The 22789-nt window shown below is 41.0% G+C and overlaps 1 protein-coding gene across 1 annotated transcript in view; it reads left to right on the forward strand.

The window, feature by feature from the left end:
* The first annotated feature begins 2772 nt into the window (after positions 1–2772).
* gabbr1a (gamma-aminobutyric acid (GABA) B receptor, 1a) overlaps positions 2773–22789 on the forward strand; it is a 58990-nt gene continuing 38973 nt past the window's right edge. Inside the window, 7 exon segments of the mRNA XM_054622129.1 lie at positions 2773–2851; positions 3115–3147; positions 3150–3178; positions 6117–6255; positions 10301–10486; positions 12333–12350; positions 19602–19762. Of these exon segments, the coding sequence (XP_054478104.1) occupies positions 2773–2851; positions 3115–3147; positions 3150–3178; positions 6117–6255; positions 10301–10486; positions 12333–12350; positions 19602–19762 (645 nt within the window).

A 22789-nucleotide genomic window follows, 5' to 3' on the forward strand; every position in this document is an offset into this window, starting at 1 on the left:
GCATTCTTCAAATTTGGATGCAAAAGGCCATTCATTCTCCACGGGCCAAGGTTTGTGTTTGAGTTCCTTCTTGCATGAATCCTCTCGTTTAGGCTTCTTTTTATTTTATTTTTTTTAATGCTTTTAAAAAGACAGGATAACAAGGTGATAATTTGCACATTTTTTTTTTAATTATTATTATTATTTTTTTTTTAATCAAACGTACATGTTAAAGACACGACATGTTTATTCAGAACGCTACTTTTGAGGATCGTCTCCTGTGAGGATGGCCGGCCTTCCTCTACAGGCCGTCACGGATTCCCTCGTCAACAGCCCGACAAGTAAACTACCGGCAGCATACGGTTGGTGGCACCCTAACTGTGACCCTCACGTCTCAGTAGTTCATGCTCAGCCACGTAAAACACGGCAACCGAGTCTGTGTGCGTGTACCAGACCCCCCACACCCCCCCAAAAAACCCCCCCCAAAAAACCCCAAAACACCCTGCTTCTCTGCATCTGTCTTTGGAGCTGAAATGGTCCCTTATTCCATTGCAGCTTCCAGCATTATAAACACACTAGGAAGTAGGCAGTGTGTGTGTGTGTGTGTGTGTGTGTGTGTGTGTGTGTGTGTGTGTGTGTGTGTGTGTGTGTGTGTGTGTGTGTGTGTGTGTGTGTGTGTGTGCAACATGAAAAGGTGGATGTTGTTCTGCTGTGGGTGGTGTTTTATGTTTTATGTTTTATGTTTTATGTTTTATTTGTGATCTATTTGTGTTGTGTTGCAGCTCTGTGTGTCACTGGGCTGCAGTGTTTTGGAGCAGCCGAGGCGCTGTCCGTGGTGCTGAAGTCTTAATTGCATTTAAAGCTTGAGGCTAGTCGACTGCCCTCCCCCCCCTTCCTTCCTTCCTTCACTCCCTCCCTCCCTCCCTCCTTCACTCCCCCCCCAGTCTGCTCGGTGCCTCTGCAGCCACGGCTCCGTTGGAGTTAGCTGGCTTTCTGCTGGATGGGCCGCTACACTCGCTCTCATGGTGCTGCTTTTATCCGGCTCAGTGTGTGATCGCTGATGTTAATGCCTCCATGCTGGGCTGTTTTTTTCTCTCGACTGCCTCCCCTCCATCCCTCATGGGACAAAAGCCCACACTGTAAGCTTCCAACACACACACACACACACACACACACACACACACACATGCCTCCACGCACAGATAACACACACTCTCTGGTGGTGTCTACCTCCTGCATACGTCTTGTCAGTGAACTCTAAAAATACACTGGATAATGCTAATGAAGTATCCAGCAGAGTTTGTCTGTCTTCCACAAGCTAGCCTCGCTGCCATCTGTCTCCCTCACTGTGGTGCTTTGCTTTGTTATGCCCCCCTACCCACACACACACTTCACCACTTACACACACTTCACCACTTACACACACACACACACACACACACACACACACACACACACACACACACACACACACAACCTCCACCCCCCTTGCTGCCTCGTTGAGGGTAAGAGTGTATAGATGTGTTTATATGTTTGTGCATTTGTGACCGCCACATAAAGCAACATTTATTATTCAAAACTGCAAATGAGCAGCTATAGTGTGTTTATCATTGATACAGGCAGTTGTGCCGTGTGTGTGTGTGTGTGTGTGTGTGTGTGTGTGTGTGTGTGTGTGTGTGTGTGTGTGTGTGTGTGTGTGTGTGTGTGTGTGTGTGTGTGTGTGTGTGCTCAAGGCGCTGAGGCTGCCGGGACTCAAGGGTCTTTTGACTTTTGGCTGGTTAGAATATCACACTCATTCTGTACTCATGAAATCTGCAAGTCAGGCAGCAGTCAGGCGGCCAAGTGGCCTGTCATTTAGCCATCTTTGTAAAGCAAACACAGTCTTTGTTCACATTAAGTAGGGTTAAATTAATTTTTTCAAAGTTTGCCCATGCATTGGGAGGATCTTTTATCTTTGTTATTTGTTTATTTTACAGATATTGTTTGTACATTTAATTATAAATTCAGAGGAACTCTTCTGATTGTACACATCAAAGTCTGTTTACAGCTCTTGGGGAGCACAACTGCATATGTCGAAAAAAAACTGTATAATGCTGTTTGAGCTGTGTGAAGACTGATAAATTGCCTCAAGTGATGTCAACAGTCAAGTTGCACTGTGGGTAATTAAAAAAAAAAAATGTAATAAAAGAACGTCTTTTTTAAACTGTCCATTGTAAGTCTGACAATGTTGGCTTATAGGAGTGACTGGGTGTGGTGGGTCCTTGTGCCTTTACATTCCTATCAACACACATAACAGCACCTTTCCACAGTCTACGAGCAGTTCCACATACTTTTCTACCCCCTGAAATCTATCGAGTGTGCCTTGGCCTGAAATGTCTCTGTGGGCAGCCGCTTTTGCGAAAGATTCGGCCATCATAAACCTGAGATGAAACTTCGTATACTGGGCTTTTGAAAGGAGGCCAAGCTGGCTATCAACTGCCTGTCTGCACTGCAAACACAAATAGAGGCAGGGAGAGGAAAAGTGGACTCATCTAGCAGCTCGTCCGCTCTGTGCACAGTCAGGCAGGTTAAAAAAGGGAGCGTTTGTGCCAAAGAGTTGATGCATCCCTCTTTCAGAAGGACAGTCAGCAGTGGACCGACTGAGAGTGTTGCATTAATATAAGAGTGTTTTCTCAGTAACCCTTTTTCTCTCTGTCTCCCGAGTATTTCTGCCGTCTTTCCTCGAAAAACCCTCAATTTCCACGTCAGATGTTTTTTAAAAACCTCTCTCTTCTTTCTCTTTCAGATCCAGAGATGGCACGAGCATTGTTCCTGATTATTCTCTATGCTCTTCCATCTCTCGTTGTGCCCATACATAATTCATCAACTGGAGGTAATTTGTGTTTGTGACTGAATATGTGCTTCCGTTTGTGTGTTCATAACCTGCATTAATGGACAGAAGTAACTCCGCAGGGATCGCTAAGTGACCTGAATGAAGCGCGGTTATTTGTACATTGAAGGAAAGCATCAGTTAAATTGACAGTATGTGACGGTGCTGTAATGTGTCTACATTATCTGGAAGATAAATAAGATAAAAAGAGCGTTCCCCTCTCTGCTCTTGGTGTCCTTGATTGTTCTTCCTCTTCTCTTTTTCAGGCTGTGCTATAATCCGGCCTCCCAGGGATGGGGGATCCGCTACAGAGGCCTGACACAAGAACAGGTACAGAGAGACGCTGTTAGAGATCTGAATCTAAATTACACTGGCTCAAAGAGTTTCAAAATACATAACATAGAATTGGAAGTATTATGCAGCTAATACTAACTGTGATGTCATTTCTTTCTAATCTCTTTAAAACATTATGACAGCCTGAGTAAATAAAGTTTACAGCAATAACAACTTAAATTAGCTGGGGATTATTACTCCATATGATGAGGGATATTTAAGCTATTGATATAATTATACCAACTAATGATGTAACAATGTCCAAGAATAGTATTTTCAGAAGTCACAATATCAGCTGACTTCCTTATTACACCATAAGTCAGTGCGTTATTGCATTTAAAACTTAAAGTAATAGTTAGACAGTTTGAGAAATACATTTTTTTATTTACTGCAGAGACGAGAAGATAGGTACCACGCTAATGTCTGTGCGCTAAATATGCCCGTTTACACACATATCTGACAAATTTAGCCTGATCATTTTTGGTATCCTTGGAAACTTTGGGATCTCCATTACAATTTCAAATGTTTAACTTGTACTGACTGACCCAATGACAGGTGAGTGAGATTTAAGAAAATCTCCTGACTTCGTGGATTTTAAATAATAAATGCATACAGCCGGTTTAATGAGATGAAATATTAAATAGCTCTAGTTCTCCCTTAGGCTGCACGGTGGTGTAGTGGTTAGCACTGTCGCCTCACAGCAAGAGGGGCCCGGGTTCAATTCCCTGGCTGGACAACCTTCTGTGTGGAGTTTGCATGTTCTCCCCGTGTCAGCGTGGGTTCTCTCCGGGTTCTCCGGCTTCCTCCCACAGTCCAAAGACATGCAGCTTAGGTGCATTGAAGACTCTAACTTGCCCGTAGGTGTGGATGTGAGTGTGAGTGGTTGTTTGTCTCTATATGTCAGCCCTGTGATAGACTGGAGACCTGTCCAGGGTGAACCCTGCCTTCACCCATTGACAGCTGAGATCGGCTCCAGCACCCCTGCGACCCTTAACTGGATAAGCAGGTTACGGAAAATGGATGAATGGATGGATAGTTCTCCCTTAATTTTTGCTCACGTGAAAATTTGTTGTAAATTACAAAAAACAAAGCCATAAATGTATATTGTGCAAATTCCCTTTTTGCCATCTAGTCTGAACACTAGAATGAACTACTGTATGTTTATTTAAAGATCCCCTCCAGACTTGGTCTAAAACATATCTGACATATCTGCTTTTAATAATAACGCGGGTTGATAATTGTTTACAAAAATGATTAACCAGTTTAAGATTATTAAGATGACATACACAGTACTACTGAATCCAGACTCCAGATTTCAAACTGCTGGATTCAAGATGTGTCCTACTTCACCAGTCTACTCTCAATGCATATGCACTGGAGGTTTCAAGTTTCCATTTGAAGTTTTTACACAACTGTGTGAGTTGCATAATGGACCTTGATTGGCTTCCAAATTAGTTGCGATGTGGCAAAAATCATGCTCATATGTTAAACTTGGAATTAACGTGAGCACAGAGACAGTCTCCATCTTCAGCAGATGAATGTGAAAACAGACTCTGCACATACATCATTCTGCACAGTGAAGCTCAAACATTCAGGTGAAACTATACATTTTTGAGTGGAGGGAGACAACAAGCTCATAAGATTGTAATGAATTCTGTACTGCAGCAAAACTCAAAATAGAGAAAGAGAGAGAGAGATTGGTTCAGTTTCAAGGTGTTGAAGCCGAGCCAGTGAAATGTTTGAAATCTGTTTGCAGTATTCTGGACGTGTGCACACAATGACGTGCACAAGGCCCGGCTAAAGTTGGCCCCACATAAGAGCCTCATTGTTCCTGTTTGGCTGAGCTGCCTCTCTGGGGGGGGGGGGGGCATAAATACGAGTAACACATAATTGCTAAAGATAGACCAAATTAAATCACCATTACGTCTTTTTTCAGTTTTTTCTGTCTGTAAATATAATAATTCAGTTATTGTTGATTTTCTACTGTTTTTTATTGCTTATTTATAATACTTGTTTTTTTATTTCATTTTTATTTTGATCTTGTCTTTCTTCTACTATGTCTCTTGTGTGCACTTTACCCTATGCTGCTGTAAGCCTGCAAATTTCCCCACTGCGGGACTAATAAAGGATTATCTTATCTTATCTTATCTTATCTTAAACCTTTATTACTTTTTGATAGGCATGCATAAAAAAGCGATGTTGCTGCAGCTTTTCTATGTCATATGTTTGCTGTTCATTAAGCATTATTTGGTGTTTCCTTGAAGAATCTATTCAGGTGTGAACACTTGAACACAGCGCATTTTCGAAAAAACTTTTAGAAAAAAACATTTTTGCAGGGGGTAAAACGCTTTATATAGACAGATGGGAAGGATGCAGAAAAAAAAAAATTGCATTTTTTTTTTAACCAGGTTGGGCTTTATGTTAAATTACACTTACAGTGGGCAGTTTTTAAATATGTAATTAATCTTTAAAATTATTTTATTTTTTTACAAATTCAAAATTGTATTGTGATTAATTAAATGACTATATTTTAAACAATACATGGGTATGCTGATGGGTGACACCAAACACCAAAATGTCTGTGCACATCCCTGCACACATGTGAAAAACACACATACTGTACATTACACAAACATACACACACACACACACACACACACACCTCAACATGAAGCTGAAAGCTGGGCAATCCTGCTTACAAAAGGTATAATTCAGAGTGTGACAGCCCATCAATTCAGACAATATTGCCATGAAGTGTTCCTACTAGTAAAACTTTATTGCCACAGCCATACGGCATCAGAGTTTATTCCGCTGAGGCAGACTGAAGAGGGACCCTGAGTGAATGAGGAAAAAACTGGTATGAGAGAACATCAATCATGCTCTAATCACTGTCCCTCCTTCTCCCACTCTCTCTGTGTTCGTGTTTCTCCTACAGATCCGCAGTGTGCAGATCCTCCCTGTGGATTATGAGATCGAGTACATCTGCAGAGGAAACCGGGTGATTGTGGGACCCAAGGTCAGGAAGTGTTTACCCAACGGCACATGGACGGACATAACGCTGCACAGCACATGTCGTAAGTCCTTTTTGTCTTTTTTATGACTCATCTCCCTTTAATCCTGACCTCCACCCTCCCTCTTCCCATCTCTTTTCAAAACAATTCTTGTTTGTAGAAACGACTTCCTACGTGTTCTGTCTCCACATCAAATGAAGTCACAATAAAATAAAAGCCCATAAATGCAGAGGAAAAGTGCACAATCTTTCTTTTTTTTTTTGAGGACTGAGGTACGAGTCAGCACTTCATGGCGCCGCTTACTTAATCTCCGGTATCTTTCAGAACAGGTGTTTGTATACTGAGATCCTGTGAAACAGATTGCCAACAGGTGGGCTTTATTTAACTAATTATGTGACTTCTGAAGGTAATTGGTAGCACCTGGTCCTACTTAGGGGTTTCATTGCTAAGGGGATGAACACATATGCATGCAGCACTTTTTAGTTTTCATGGTGGAGGCTTTATGTTTTTGGATTGTCCGTCTGTCGGCTCAGTTCTTGTGAAAGCGATATCTCAGAATCACCAGGAGCGATTTTTTTCTTCAAATTTGGCTCAAACATCTACTTCACTCGGACTCAAGGATGACTTTATTAGAATCTTGTGGTCAAAGGTCATTGTAACCCAACAAAAAAAAAAGTTTGGGCCATAACTCAAGAATTGATATGCTAATTATGACAGTTTCAAACAAATGTCTAATAGGATAAAATGATTCATGAATTTGAACAGACATGGATGTAAACTGCAACTGGACTGGTTTGTAGAGGCAAAGAACTGTGAGGCAGTAATTCCATTTTTTTAATGATTAAAAACACAATTTTGGCTATTTTGTGTAGTTTCATTACATGAAACGTGACTTCTTTCTTGATCTTGGGAACAATACGTGTGACAAAATGATCCCACCTCAAAGTCCACTAACCAGCTTTTTTTGGAGCTTTCAACCACATCTGATGGTGTGAGATGTTTTTGAAAGCTTCCAAAAAACTGGTAAGTGGACCTTTTGAGGTGGGATTATTTAAGTCACACATTTTGGTTGATTGGTCACAAATTATTTCAGTGAAATTCTTCTCTTGCTGTACAGGTGATATGCCCCAAACCAGAGCTTGTAAACATACTTTGTTTTTCTGAATTCTGATGACTAGGTTTGCTATTTTCTGTTTCCCGCTGGGTAGTTAGTTTTATTTTTAATCTGTGATATATGTGTCTGACTGAGGGCTAAATTAATACATGTAAATGTGAATTCATACGTGATACCCCCATAGAGAATAGTTTTGGCTGATACTAGCTGGGTATTGGAGCGAGAATGTAATTTCCACTCATATCACATCTACCCTGCCTCTGCAAATTCTGAGAATACGGCCAGGAAATCCAATCAAATCCTTGTTACATCTCCTGTTTTTGTTCTTTCGGTTCACATTCAAGCATCAGTGAAATTTATTTTTCCCAAGAGCACATTCTCCAAAGCAGGATTTTTGTTTTCTCTGTCTTATGTAAGAGCACAAGCTGCAATGTGCAGATTGAAGTTTTATTATGTGTTCACATGCTGGAAGGAAGATTCAACAAACTCGGCTGCTAAACAAATTATATTCAAGAGCTTAGCCATTTTGTCAGAAAGGATTCTTAACACAAACTATCTGTATTTGGGTGAAAGGTGCTCCTAGGGCAGTTAATACTTTTTATATTGTGTCTGTATTGTTTTAAATGAATGAGTAGAAAAATGTCCAGATGCATGCCGGAGTCTTATACCTGAAAATAGAACATTAACACATGCAAAGATTTCTCAGAGGCAAAGCTGCTCAAGAGGCAGAAGCAATCTCCTCCCTCCTCAGACGTTGGCAAAACATCTTTACTTTATTGCTCATTTGCATCCTGTTGTTTTTCCTTCTGCACTGCTTGTTCACATGTTTTATACACCTGCTATGGTGTGTATCATCCATTTATTTCAACACTGGGTAGCAAATTTCAGCAGCAGTAATAGCCAGCAGAGATGACAGATGACAGATGCTTTTGTCACGAGGGCTGCAATTTGTGACCAACAGTGCTAATATTTTACTACTTCACGCTTAGTGATTATTAAATAATGTTATCATGCTAACACACTAAAACTAAAATGGTAAAGACGCCTTGTTAACATCAATCAGCATGTCAGCATCGTCATTGTGAGCTTGTTAGCGTGCTTTGTTAGCGTTTAACTCAAAGCACTACTACTTCAGTAAAAATGAACTCCATTTATGTTGATTTCTTTTTGGCTTGATGACTTTAAACATCTTGAGTTGTGCTTCCGGAAAGGAACCCTTTTTATTTAGCTGATTTTATTTGCCAGGTCTGGGAGAGAAGGTAGTATAATATTTTGTTTAAGACTGAGCGGTGAAATAATACAAGTTATGTGCATGACACGAAAATAAAGAAATCAATCAAACGAGCTGCTAGCATGGCTGCAGACTTTTTAAGTCTTGTCATCCATCAGTGAAGCTTGATTCCTCCACCAAAAGGGTCATTTGTCAAATGATCAACAACATCACTAGTCGTGTTTACAGAGAAATGATTCTATCCTAGACTGTCTTAAAACTTTGGTCATGATAAAAGCGAACTAAAGACTTAACTGAAGTCACTAAATTCCAGTTTGTCAGTGGCTTATGAATGACTGCAGTTGAGTTTAACAACAATATGAGTATTACAGCATGTTCCAGGACCTGATCTCTGACCTGCAGCAGACTTTCTGACACTAGATGATCATGAGAATCCCCCTGACTCTGACGGAACACCATTGGACTGTAGCCTTACTATTGTGAACACTGGGGCTCTGTTAGAAATCACAGACTAACATACTATGCATACTAATTATGACATAAAATGGAGTGTGTAGTGCGTTCCACCTGCATAGTATGTGGATTGTGAGGAGAGGAGAAATGCATGGATGTATAGGCCTACGAGATTAGCAAGAATTTGAATGCATTGCAGCAGCTCTTCAGACTGTCCGATGACGGACTGCGAGGCAGACAGTTAAAGTTAATAACTGTTGGAAAGATTAGTATGAATGTTGGCATGTGATGTTAAGGAATAGTTAGGAGGAAAAACTTGAGAGCTCACACATGTAATGTACTGTAGAAAAACATATCTATCACTAAAATATGTAATCATTTTAAGTTCCCTTAAAGATAATGCTAGAAAATATAAATTTGAGTGGAAGAGGCAATGTTGATTTACATAAGTGATATACAATTTTCGATACAGTTATGTGGTGCAGAGAGTCAAGGAAAAGGTCAAATTAAGAGTCTTAAAGAGTCTTTCGGCACTATATGCACTTTTTCGGGAATATACTGTAAGCTCTGACAAACTAACTGTACACTACCTGATGAGAAAGTTAGCAGCTAGCTGATGAACAATGTGAAGCATTTAGCAGCTAAAGTGCTAAATATTTTCCTCCGGGGTTGTTGGAGACCAAAAACTGAGCTAAAACTGAATACTGAGAGTACGTTCATCAAGTTCCCAGAAACACAAGTCTAAATAAGGGGTTAATGTCTCCATGTCTGCTCTGCTGTTTGTCTAAGTAACGTGTCACAATAACAACTTTATATGGAGTTAATATATCATTAATATAGCTGTGTTTGTGTGCTGGTCATTTAGCAACACTCATTGAGCTTTTGGACAACCAATACCATTAATTCCTCATCCAAAGCCCTTTCGCTTCTGATTAATTACATTACATTACATTACAGTCATTTAGCAGACGCTTTTATCCAAAGCGACTTACAATAAGTGTATTCAACATAGGTATGTAACTCACTTCCTGTAAGTCGCTTTGGATAAAAGCGTCTGCTAAATGACTGTAATGTAATGTAATGTATTCAAGAGAACTACTAGTCACCAGAAGTCATAAGTGCATCTCCTTTCTTAAACAAGCATCTAAAAGCATAAACCAGAGCAAAAGTATAGTGCAGAAGCAAATTAATACGAATACAATAAGTGCAACAAACTTGTTGTGTGTTACTGTAGTTATTATGCATTTACCTTTCCATAACTCCCCGTGTCTCTGCCTCCATCTCTCTTCTGTGGTTCGTCTGGTTCCCAGTGCTGCTGTGCCCGCGGGTCTGGACCTCCCTGGAGAACGGCCGGGTGACGGTGAAGCCCCCCGGGCCGCCGGTGGAGGGCACAGTGCTCCATTACAGCTGCCACGCTGGCTTCATCCTGGAGGGCAGAAACATCAGCCATTGCACTAAACTGGGCAAGTGGGACGCGCCCAAACCAACCTGCCTCTGTGAGTGTCTAAGACGGACTAAATGTGTGACTAAATGAGGTTTTACATTAAGCTTCCAATTAGAGTAGAATTGAGAAGAATGATGTTGTATGGTGGGATGTAATTTACTGTCTCCGGGGAGATTCAGTAGGGGTCTGCAGGCTAAATGCCAACACAGACGGTGATTATTGACATCTACATTATCACTGCAGCCGGTCTAGTTGTAGAGAAGCACAGTTAGAAAGCTTTTAAACTACAGTGAACAGCTTTGTGTCAATGTTTCTGATATAAATTCTCAATATCAATCAAGTAGAAATACATTCATTCCGAAAATAGGATTTGTGATTCACTGTATTATGAGAATCACTGACTGTTTTGTTTACCACTGAAGAAAAGATTAAGTGATTTACTGTCTTTTTTTTGAGTTGAAGCGATTTGTCCATTTGTTAAATTCATAGACAGACAAGTAATCTGGAACTATTTAGAGAATTGATTCATTGTCTCAACGATTTTTGAAGGAAAAATGCCAATCATTCTCCGTTTCCAGATTCTCAAATGTGAGGACTAGCTGCTTTTCTTTGTAATATATGATACTAAAGCGAATGAAACAAGCAATTTCAATGAATGAACGTGGCCCCTGCTGAATAAAATAGGCATTCTGACAGTGAAAATCGATTGCTGCAGCCCCAGCTGGTGTATAATTTAAATTCCTTACTGATTCTCTTATTGGCAGAAATGTTTCTTGTAGCCAGATAAACAGACTACATCCATTTCATTTCACAGATATTGCTCAATTGTGCAGCCTGCCCCACAAAAAATGGGGACACGAGGTTTTAAAGACAAACACCTGCTCTCACAACGGCGAAGCGCGGTTGCTAGGCAATAAATGATCCAACCAATCAGAGTGTAATCCACAAAGGGATAGTTTGTACAGTTGGCTCAGGCAGGTAAAAGAAAAACAAACAATGATGAATACAAGTTAATACCTGATGTCCCACACATTCAACTATGTTCACTGGATAAATACACAGTGAATATGAGTGTGAGTGGATGTTTGTGATATCATCGACACCCAAGAGAGTTCTCGCTTACAACAGTTGGCAGGTCTGAAAAGATTTGTCCAAATTAGGACAAAATAAATGAGGATTTACTGAAAGATATGAGATTGCCAACTGGTCATCAGAGGGGTTGGCATGGCAACCAACTAAAGTTGCTATGGGAATGGTTGTATTAAAAGAGATGAAAGAGGGAACTATGAGCACAGTTGGACTGAGCAACTGAAAACTAGGTGACTTATTGTGTAATAATAAAAAAAAAGAAGCTAAAATATCTTTAAAAGCTCTACGATTCACTCACGGACTCTGATCGTTTCATTTTTCCATGTTGTTGATTTAAGGTTTCTGTGGTACCTAAACTAAATAACTATAGATTAGATTTTTTTTTCCGTCTATTTTTGATGTGTGTCTGTAAACTATTGTAGGATTACATAATATCCACCACAGGAAATGACTGCTCAGCATCCAACCTACAGTGCATTTCTCAGGAAAACTGCAAAGTGTGTTGCTGCCATCTAGTGGATGGAAATAATTTGATTTTTGAGCTTTACTGCACCAAGATTCAAGATTTAAAATAATCCTTTATTTGTCCCACAATGGGGAAAATTTCAGGATTACAGCAGCAGAGTGGAAAGTGCCAACAAACAGATATGAGACATAAGTACAAAAATTATAAAAACATCAGGATTTCCTATCAAATTCTTGAGTACAATAATCTTTTCCTTCTTGTTAGCTGCTCTGTTTTCACTTGAATTGCATTTTTTTAAATCAACTTTTCTTTTTGCTTCTTTTTGTGTGTTTGCCGGCCAAAGATGACAGAAACTACACAGGTAGGAATCTTTCTTTCTTTTCTATTATTTATTCTATTACAATGTCCATGCCAACCAAATGTTACTACAATGAAATAGTTCATTAGTTATGTTTATTAATGTGTGATGGACATACAAGTGCCCGGTCAGCATGGATTTATGTGTTAATAAAACATTAAAACTGAGATGAAACATTTGAACGACATTAACTTCTCACATATAAAATTTCATTACAAAAACGTCTTGTCAAACTAATACAATCTGCTACAAACAAGATTCCATGCAACAACAAATAAATCAGAAATGAAGGACATTTTACTGAAAAGTGTATCCCTTAAAACATCACATAAGCGTTATGAATAAAACATGAAATGTCTGACCCAGATTACATAACCTTTCTGTTTTTACTGCGTATGGTAATGTATCTGAATGTCACTGTGCACAGAGATCTTTGATCTTTTTAGTTAAACTTCAGGCCTTAAAATCCTGTGCTGCAGATGTAATATGTGCTGTAGCCACAAGAGGGCAGCAGCAGCCTAAAGCACAGACATGTGTCTGGACTTCATAGGGAAAAGGAAACTTCTTCTATAAACAGCTTGTCCAATTAAATCTTTTATTTTTTTCTGCCATGAGAAACAAGATTATTGAAGTTGCAGACACAGTTAAATAAATGACTTTTCATATCTAATATTAAGCACATCCATTTTATCTGACAGCGTTCCCCACAGTTCCATACCTGCCAACGAACATGAGGAACATTTCTCTACCGCTGAGTACTGAGCAAATCCTTCCTTTATGAATCAAAAGCACCGCGAGAGAAGATTAAGACTAAAATAATCTGCTCATAAGCATCATTAGTGAGATAGCAATTTCAACTCAACTCCTCCACACTAACCCATTTATGTCTTTAGTTAATTTTAATTCAAAAGTTTTAATGAAAATTGTATATTAGTTTGATGCTTATCGTATTTTGCGACACACGCCCCTGCCCTCTAGAGTAAGAGCAAGATGGATTTTGAAAATGAAGAAGGTGAGCTGTGAGTTTGTCGCCGGGCAGATCTAAATATAATCAGGTCTGTAATATTTCTAAAAAATGACCTCATAAATAAAGAGTCAAAACACCAACTATAGTGCAGACGTTGTATCTGATCAAGACAAAGGATGATGAATACATGTGTTGCTGTTGCAGGATGGCTCACCCTCTTGCACAGTTATGTCACCACATTAGGAATTGGCCGGATGTTGAATCATACACGAGCTGCAAATCCACAACAGTCACTCAATGAATTAGGCATAGACCTGTGCTGGCCTTTTTTCACAGAGACAAACACACCTGTTCCCTCACACACACACACACACACACACACACACACACACACACACACACACACACACACACACATATATACACATACATATATATATATATATATATACATACATATATATATATGCACACACTAAACCTCAGATATAGTTTCAGGGCAAGTAATCCCAGAAGTTGCTGATAAAAAAAAATAATAAAAACTTTCCAAATGTCACGGACAGACTTGACAATCGCATAATTAACAAAGAAGCAGAGAACACTGTTTCCTCAAATAGAAATTTCCATCTTCTGTCTCAATAGTGACCTCCTTCTGGCTATGCTCTCTCTCTCTCTCTCTCTCTCTCTCTCTGTCTCTCTCTCTCTCTCTCTCTCTCTCTCTCTCTCTCTCTCTCTCTCTCTCCACTGCATGTGCCATCACCACCCACTTACTGCCTCCTCAGCGGGAGAAAGGTTAATACCCTGCTCCTGTCTGTGTCTGCTCTATCCTGTGTGTGTGTGTGTGTGTGTGTGTGTGTGTGTGTGTGTGTGTGTGTGTGTGTGTGTGTGTGTGTGTGTGTGTGTGTGTGCAAACACATATGCAGTAGGGTTGCATCTCTAGTTTCTGTTTCCCCATATGCAGAGTGCTTTATAAAAAAAAAAACCACCAGAGTCAATAGAAACCAAACAGCAAAGAAACTCTTTATATACTAATGTATATGTACGTATATGTACTCTTTATTATATACTTAGATTATTCTATTTAATAATGGATACATTTTTTTTATTATTGTATTTTAGAAATGTAGAAGTGCTCACAGGCATTAAAAGCAGATGATGGCCTTATTCTAAATATATATATATATATTTATCTCTTATTCGAAAAGCCATAATGCATTAGTCCATCTCCTGATTTGTGTTGAAAACGTCATGTTCAAGTAAACTAAAAACTGTCAGTGAGATAAAAGTTAGTTTGTCTTTTTTGACAAAGAAAAAAAAAACTGGTAGTCAGCTAGCAAATGCTACTAAACCAGGAATAAAAACCTGTTTGTTGGAGACTATTTTCAGTGGTGGACTTATACACGTTTGGTGCACCAGGGAGTATTTACAGCAGCAGGACAGTGTCTGTGGGACTGACTCAAAATAAACTACAGTGCCCCTGTTCATCGTAATCAAAGCACAAGACAACAATAGAATCCAGCTTCCGTTCAAAGTAAGAGCTCTATGGAACAGAGGAATAAGATACATCAGTCTTTGGCCACACATTAATGGATTAATTCATTGTTTGGTTTTGTTCTTTTCATGGGATTTGTTGAAAATAAGACAAAATATGGCCACACTCACCCTTTAAAAGATGGGTTATATATCGTTGGTATTTTAGCAGTGATTTAAACTTCCCATGTGAGTCACCGTGGCAGCAAATGGATTTTTTTAAAGCTGATGAATACAGTCTAAAACATTATGATAGTGATATAGCAGAAGATATTCCTCCTCCATATCCATGTGCATAAACCTGGTTACCAAATGTTGCTATAAAGCTATGCCATAGTGGCGGGGTATTTATTTTTACAGGCGAACAATTAACTTTATATTCTCAACTCCCCTCCACCCTGATACTCAGGCATGATATATTACTCTAATAACTGAGGCGCTGCAGAGTATCGGAGACTCGTGTGTGTTGTGCTGCTGCTGCTGCTACCGGACAAATTATGTAATGATGACACTGTATCGAAGTTCGAGCTTTTTACTGCATGATAAACTGTATTTTTATGACGTGCTGTCCAAAGTTTATGCTCCTATAAATTGTTATTTTAATAATTATGTCCCTGCAGTGTGTAGATACGGCCTGCGTTTTTCACCTTGCCCATCTGGCACAACAAGGAAAGTCAGACAAAGAAAAAATGCCTTATGAAACACTCCAAAAAAGACCATGACCAAAAGCTCTTCTCCACACAATGAAACTGGATCTGACTTGTACCGTCAGGCATTGTGATGAAAAAACCTTTCTGAAACAAAATGTCAGCATCTTGCGAATTGAAACAGTCTGATTGATTTTTACACAATAAATGTTGTCATCACAATCATTTTCACGATGATTCAGATTGCCTCCTGAATAACAAGTGCCCTGCAAGTGGAGGATAATGTAATCTGGTGTTACAACAAACAAAAAAAAAGGGGAACATTCTAAACAGTGTGTTCCCCACTATCACATCTGCCAGGAAGAAAAAACAGGCCATTACCCTGAAGGATGCCCAGCGTTGCAAACTGCAGAGAAGCACAGGCATACGGCACAAGGCCCCTCATTAGAGCCGCTCAGCAACATGTTACAGCACTCGAACTCTCCGTTGCATCTCCTCCAGGCTGTGCCACCGCTAATGTCTCCTCTGACACCACGGGGGTTGTTAACGCTGCACCGTCCCATGCTGGTGCGTCTCGCATGTATTGGCTGTAGGATTATGGTGCAGAATATATATATAAAATAAAATCAAAAAAAAGCGTTTAAAGTTCACGGCTGAATAATTGATAGCGCGTCGGATGGGCCACTGGGTGGCGGCGAGGATGAGGAGGTGGAAGTGGAAGGCAAATGCCAGCAGATGATCACCACACCTCGCATCAGCCTGTGAGGCCTTGTTAGCAGCTGGATGTGAAAAGCTCTCTGCTACATTGAGATATCCAGATAATGAGATTCGGGTAATGAACCAGGGTAATATAATAGTCATACTCCATCGCCTAACTACAGAGTGTTTTTAATTTAGATTGGAGGAATAATGGCCTTCTTCTCAATTGCTGCAGTAAGTAATTTCCAAAAGGGAACTTTAACACCGGCATTAGATTGCAGTTAGAGCGCTTACACAGGAACTATTAAAACCGGGGCATGAAATGGAATAACAGTGTAGTGAATAATAGTCAAAAACAGTATTGTTTGCAAAGTATAGATCTTAGATAAAGAGCTTTAGATGTAACATATCTGAAAAGATTCATCAAAATCAAATGATGTTGGCAGATGTGTCCCCAAAACATCAAAGATCCATTTTAGAAAATGACTGTATGATCGTTCTTTGTGTGTTGACAAATCATATCTTTATTTATTTAGGATCACATTACAGCAGCGGTTCACACATTCGTCTTTAGTTAGATACTGTTACAGAATGATCCATCTTTTCAGTTTTTACAATCTGATTATAGAAACCAAAAATAGAACGTGTGTTTTTTTTTCATTTGAGATGAAGAAAGCTAAAAGAAGGTTGTTTCTAGGAAATATACATTCTTCACTTCTCCCAAATGAAATCAAATTTAGTTTCCTGAAGCCTCATGTAGAAGATGACTCTTTCCATTATAAATATTGCAAAGATGATATCATACCAGTCTTCTATAGATCTGTCTGGTTTAAGCCATATCTTTTTAATTTGTGTGCAGGGAGCCCCATCTCTCTCTTATCTACACTAACTGCTGTTTGCAAGAAATGAAATGAAATGAAATGAAGTCAGCCCTGACTGACACTGCCTGCCACATTTTCTTGCTGATTTTTCAAAGCAGCTTCTGCAGCACTGTATGGACTTGGATGGTGAGAGGAGGTAGAGATGAAATGCTCTGTGAATTAGCAGAGGTGGTTACAGAGCCGGGTGGCTCATCGCCCGTGTGTGCTGAGCCAGTAAGCATGGAGTTATTGATTTGCAGGTCAAGCAGCATCTAGGTATGTTAGAACAAGGCTAGAAGTTAAATGTAAACCATGTTGCAGCAGCGTTAAAATGACTATTGATCGTGCAGGTTCAAAGAATAGAATCAGGTTTTATTAGCGATAGCACCAGCTATGGGGATGGCGGTCTGTCTGTCCACAACTGTGATCACAGGCAGAGATATCTGGACATTAGAATGATGTACAGGCATTCTTGTTCCCCAGAGGATATATCCTCCTGACTTTTCTAACTATTGAGTGGATCCATGAAACTTGGTTCACACATGCATGTCCCCCTCAGGATAAATTTGAATTGTTTGATTATTTAACTTCCCCTGTTAAAATTTGAACGTGTCCAATGCTTTGGTTTATGACCAAATACCTTCAAAACTAATGACTTTCCCATCAGCCTCAGCTGTACTTTGTGATTAGTGCTAATTAGCAAGTTTTTAGCATGCTAACACACTAAACTAAGATGGCGAACACGGCCACCTTGTTATTGTGAGCATGTTGAAAGGAGAACAGTGGAACGGATTCATGCACTATACATCGCTGCTTTGGACATCACTTTGATTATTGTACGTTATTTACCACACGGATTTATCATATTTACCAATATCGAGAAATACCACATCATTGATTTGGCATTGGATTTCACATTTAGCCTCCCTGCACTGACCAGACATTGATTCTGGACGCACTACAGCCTACAGTGTGAGCCAATAAGCCAGCTGCAGCAAAGTGGTGGGAGTTTAAAATCAAAGCCAAAATGCAAAGAGGAAAATGTGACAAAATGAGGTTGTGTGGGGACTCTGGTGGAATGGATGTTGTTTTAAGTTAAGCGCAGCATGTAACTCATTAGGATAAATCTTTGAGGAGATTTTTGCCCAGAGCCCCCTCCCAACCACTCATCTCTCTCTCTCTCTCTCTCTCTCTCTCTCTCTCTCTCTCTCTCTCTCTCTTAGCATACATTTCAGACTTGTCCTGGCTCACTCTCTCTCTCCTCTCTCCTCTATCCTCTCCCTCACACACACACAAACACACACTCTCTCTCTCTCTCTCTCTCTCTCCTCTCATCACTCTCTCTCTCTCTCTCTCCCTCTCTCTCTCTCTTCTCTCTCTCTCTCTCTCTTAGCATACATTTCAGACTTGTCCTGGCTCACTCTCTCTCTCCTCTCTCTCTCTCTCTCTCTCTCTCTCTCTCTCCCTCTCTCTCTCTTAGCATACATTTCAGACTTGTCCTGGCTCACTCTCTCTCTCCTCTCCATCTCTCTCTCTCTCTCTCTCTCTCTCTCTCTCTCTCTCTCTCTCTCTTAGCATACATTTCAGACTTGTCCTGGCTCACTCTCTCTCTCCTCTCCCTCACACACAAACACACACTCTCTCTCTCTCAGCCTGCCGGTGCTGCAGTGGATCAGACGCAGAGCTCTGGCGCGCCTGCTTTCTCCGCGGCAAATCTGTTTCATCTGTTGGAATACGGCTGCGTTAAAGGGAAGGGGGGGTTGGTCGGGAGAGAGAGATGCTGCGTGCTATTTCTGCTGCTTCAGCTCTCAGTTCACACTCCAGTTGTTGCTGCTCTGTGTGTGTTTTTATATATAGCCGCAGCTCCAAAATCCTCACTCATTTGACGCGTCCCTCTTTTTTTTTTTCCTGACGCGTAAAACTGGAGAGCAAAGCTGATTGACGCGCTCGTCTGATATGCATGATCGATTTTGTTCGAGCACAAAGCGACGTTAGTTCGGTGAGGAGAGATCTGCGCAGACATGGGTCTGGTTGCAGGATAGAAAGTTGACTGAGGAGCATCTTACCTGGAGGCAGCGCGTCCTCACATGATCTGAGTTTGACTTTAGTCCCAAGAAAAATATATATAATAATAATAATATCCAGCATGCATGTGTTTAATTAAGCATGCATTATGCAAAAAAAATGATACGCAGACTCAATTAATGTCGCTAAACATCTGCAATTAAAAGTAAAACAGCTGCAGCAACGTGGAAAATCCGAAAACTCAGTCCAGTTTGGAAGCAGCCGGACACGTGTTGAGCTCACTAACAACAATAACAACAAAAAAAAATTTTTTTTTTAAAAATTAAAAAAATAAGCTTTGGCTCGCTCTGCAGCACCAGGGGTGGGGGGGTGGAGGAGGTGGAGGTGGAGGAGGAGGCTCACCTGCTCCAGTTCGGCTCACCTTGAACCATGGTGGTGGTGGTGGTGGTCTGCAGAAGGCATGCGGCGTCCCTCCTCCGGGCATCTCTCATCGCACTTCTCCTCTTCTGGCCACGGCCATCCGCAGGGAAGAAGAAGCTGTACATCGGAGCTCTGTTCCCCATGAGCGGAGGCTGGCCCGGCGGACAGGCGTGCATGCCCTCCGCTCAGATGGCCATGGATCTGGTCAACAACCGGAGCGACATCCTGCCCGACTACGAGCTGGAGCTCATCCACTACGACAGCATGGTGAGTGCATGTGTGAGAGGAGAGGAGAGGAGAGGAGAGTGAGAGGAGGTGCGAGCTCAAGTGATGGTGCGGTGTCAGCCAGTGAGGGGTCTAATCATCTGCCTCTCAAATTAGCAACTGCCTCTCTGTTGTGTCATTTTGAGGTGTGCCGAAAGTCATCACTGATGTGTGTGTGTTTTTTTTTTTTTTTCCAATTCTGATGCTTCCTCTTGCAATGAAACAATGTTTTTCTCACTTTATGCAGCTTGTGATATTCCCCACCTTGTGGTTTTTATTTATAGAAATCATCTCAGGTGTATTAAATGTCACTTTGCCAAACAATCAACAGCACAGGCTGCCAGTTTAGGGAACACCTGTCTTTTCCCCCAAGTCACAGCATCTCAAAGAGGATGCTTTCATTAAAAAAAAAAAAGGTCATCTCCGGTGATAAACCAACCCTCAAGTCTTCACTCTGCCTCACAAAGGGGGCTGCCATCCAATGTGCAGTGCTGGTTTAGTGCTTAAATGAGCAAACACACCTCCTGCTTGTTGCTCATCAATCATTTATCACTGTGGTATTTTAAAATGTCAACATTATCAACCACTAAAAATCCAATATCCGCCCCCCTCTGACTGGTTTCATTTCCCCCTCGCTTCCCCAGATTACCACCCACTACACTGACATAGACTTTAATTAAAAAGCACATTATTTATCTCTGTAAAAAAAAAAAAAGAAAAAAAAAGAAAGAAAGATGATCTATTGGCGCCTTGTTGGTACCTGTTGTAATTGTTATTCTGAAAGTTATTTTTCCTCCAAAAGGAACCGTTTTTCTCATCAAAACAATTACTGGATATCCCCCTCTGTTGGGCTATTATCAATCACGCTGCAGGACAGAAATGCCTGGAGAGATCGGCCGGGGCACCAAACAGTTAACTGCACTGGGACTGGTTAGAAATTTGCTACGAGCTTTATTCTGATTGGTGTACAAGGCTCTGCATTGGAATCCTGTTAAACAGAATAGCAGGGGGAGAGCAAATGTGTGTGTGAGTGTATGTGTGTGTGTTAGAGAGAGAGAGAGAGAGACAGAAAGAGAAAGAGAGAGGGAGAGTTGGCATGGCAACACAGTTACTCTTGAAGCAAACCACAGAAACAAATAAGATTTCAGCTCTGTGAAAATATGTGCACAAATTCATATGCTGGATGTATGCAGAGCTGATAGCACAATGCATGCTTATTCCCAATGTGTCACGCATACATTCTTTGCAAATGAAATGCTAAACAGACCCAATGTTGTGCGTGCGTCTTGTGTAGTGAAGCACATGTTGCTGCCATAAACATAAAGATAAAGCAGTGGCATGAGCAGATTTCATAGGGATTGGGGGGGGAACATCGCTCCTCGTGCTTCAGGAGTCACTGGCGCCTCGGGCTCGATAAACAGATGCAGATCCTCTGAATAAAAACGGCTCAAAGAGGCTGGTATAACATTGTCTGAGCGACGCTGGCTAATTCCTTGAATTAAAGTCAAGGAGGGAATTTTGTTGCTCTTGCTCAGGGTACAGTGTGTTTTGGAATGAGCTTTTCTTTTTTTCTTTTTTTTTCAACCTTCTCATTGCAAGCGCGTCTCACCTGGCTGGAATAGTAATGAGGATCTTACTCTCTGAGAGGTTGAAAAGCAATTATGTGAATAGGGATTAATTAGCGATGATATTTACATGCAGTTATGGCGGCTCACATCTTTATTCTTGTTTGGTCAGAGAGCGAAATCTCCTCCTTGTGAGCACAACTCTTTTGTTTAACTATGAGATGAAGACGAGGGGCGTGACTGGCCCCTTTGTTTGCATCTCATGATCAAGGCTGCAGAAGCGTAATTACGCAGCAGAGTGTCTTGACCTGAATTTAGCACGACGAGCAACTTTTTAACGCTTCTTTCAAGTTTTAACAGCTCGTTATTAACAGCAGCATTGAACACAAGGTAGGCGTTAGCGTTAGCGTTTGACTTGGATTTTGACGGACAGGTGCCATAAACACACATTCGCACACCAGTGACCATTAGGGTTCGGGGAGTATCAGGCGATGTCCTCCGCTTGTTCAACATCATACAATATTCATGAAGCTCAACGCTTAATCCCAGCCTGTCCCTTTAATGGATGCACATACCCCGTGGTAGCAGAACGGCTTGTTTCTCTGGCTATTCTGGCGACAGCATCAGACTATTTACAGCCTTCTGAGATCTACACACACACACACACACACACACACACACACACACATTCAGTGCGTGCAGACACACACTCACTCTCCGTGCAGGCCGTTGCCATGGATATATCAAAGCCGAGACTGCAAACTTTGATCAATTATTAACAGTGATGGAGTGAGACAGTGGAGATACAGAGAAATGGTGAAACAAGGTGCTTCCCTCACTTCCGTCCTTTATTTTTAATTGGCAGCCGTGGCTCTATTTCCCCCTCCACCGTGGCAGAACCAGTATTCATCACTGGTCCCTGTGCATGTCATGCATTGGCCTACGAGCCTGAATTTCGGGCGCCAGATGTAATTATGAGGACATTAGGAGATGGGGCTGCACAATGCTTTCAGATTCAACACATAGGCAATCCCCCATGCTCTTATCTTATCCCCTCTTCACACTCTTTTTTTTATATTATTCAATCTGGAGTGTAATTAGAGAGTGTATTACCATGAGCCAGTGTCATCTCCCGCTCTCCTCAGCCACGGGAACCTTCAGTTTCTTTCAAAGGTCCTCGTGAGCCGGGTTTGACTGATTGGAAAAGGCTTCATAGGCATGTTAACGACGACACTGTTATTGGCTCGGGGAATTTCAGCACCAAGGACAGCGACAGAGGTGGCGGTGCTATGTCTCGCATGTGTGTACATGTAGCTGTTACGAGGGCGTTTTTATGGCTGGCACACACACTTGCAATTATCTCTTTCTGTGTGTGTGTGTGTGTGTGTGTGTGTGTGTGTGTGTGTGTGTGTGTGTGTGTGTGTGTGTGTGTGTGTGTGTGTGTGTGTGTGTGTGTGTGTGTGTA

Source organism: Anoplopoma fimbria, chromosome 20 (assembly GCF_027596085.1).
Source record: "Anoplopoma fimbria isolate UVic2021 breed Golden Eagle Sablefish chromosome 20, Afim_UVic_2022, whole genome shotgun sequence".
Taxonomy (NCBI): domain Eukaryota; kingdom Metazoa; phylum Chordata; class Actinopteri; order Perciformes; family Anoplopomatidae; genus Anoplopoma; species Anoplopoma fimbria.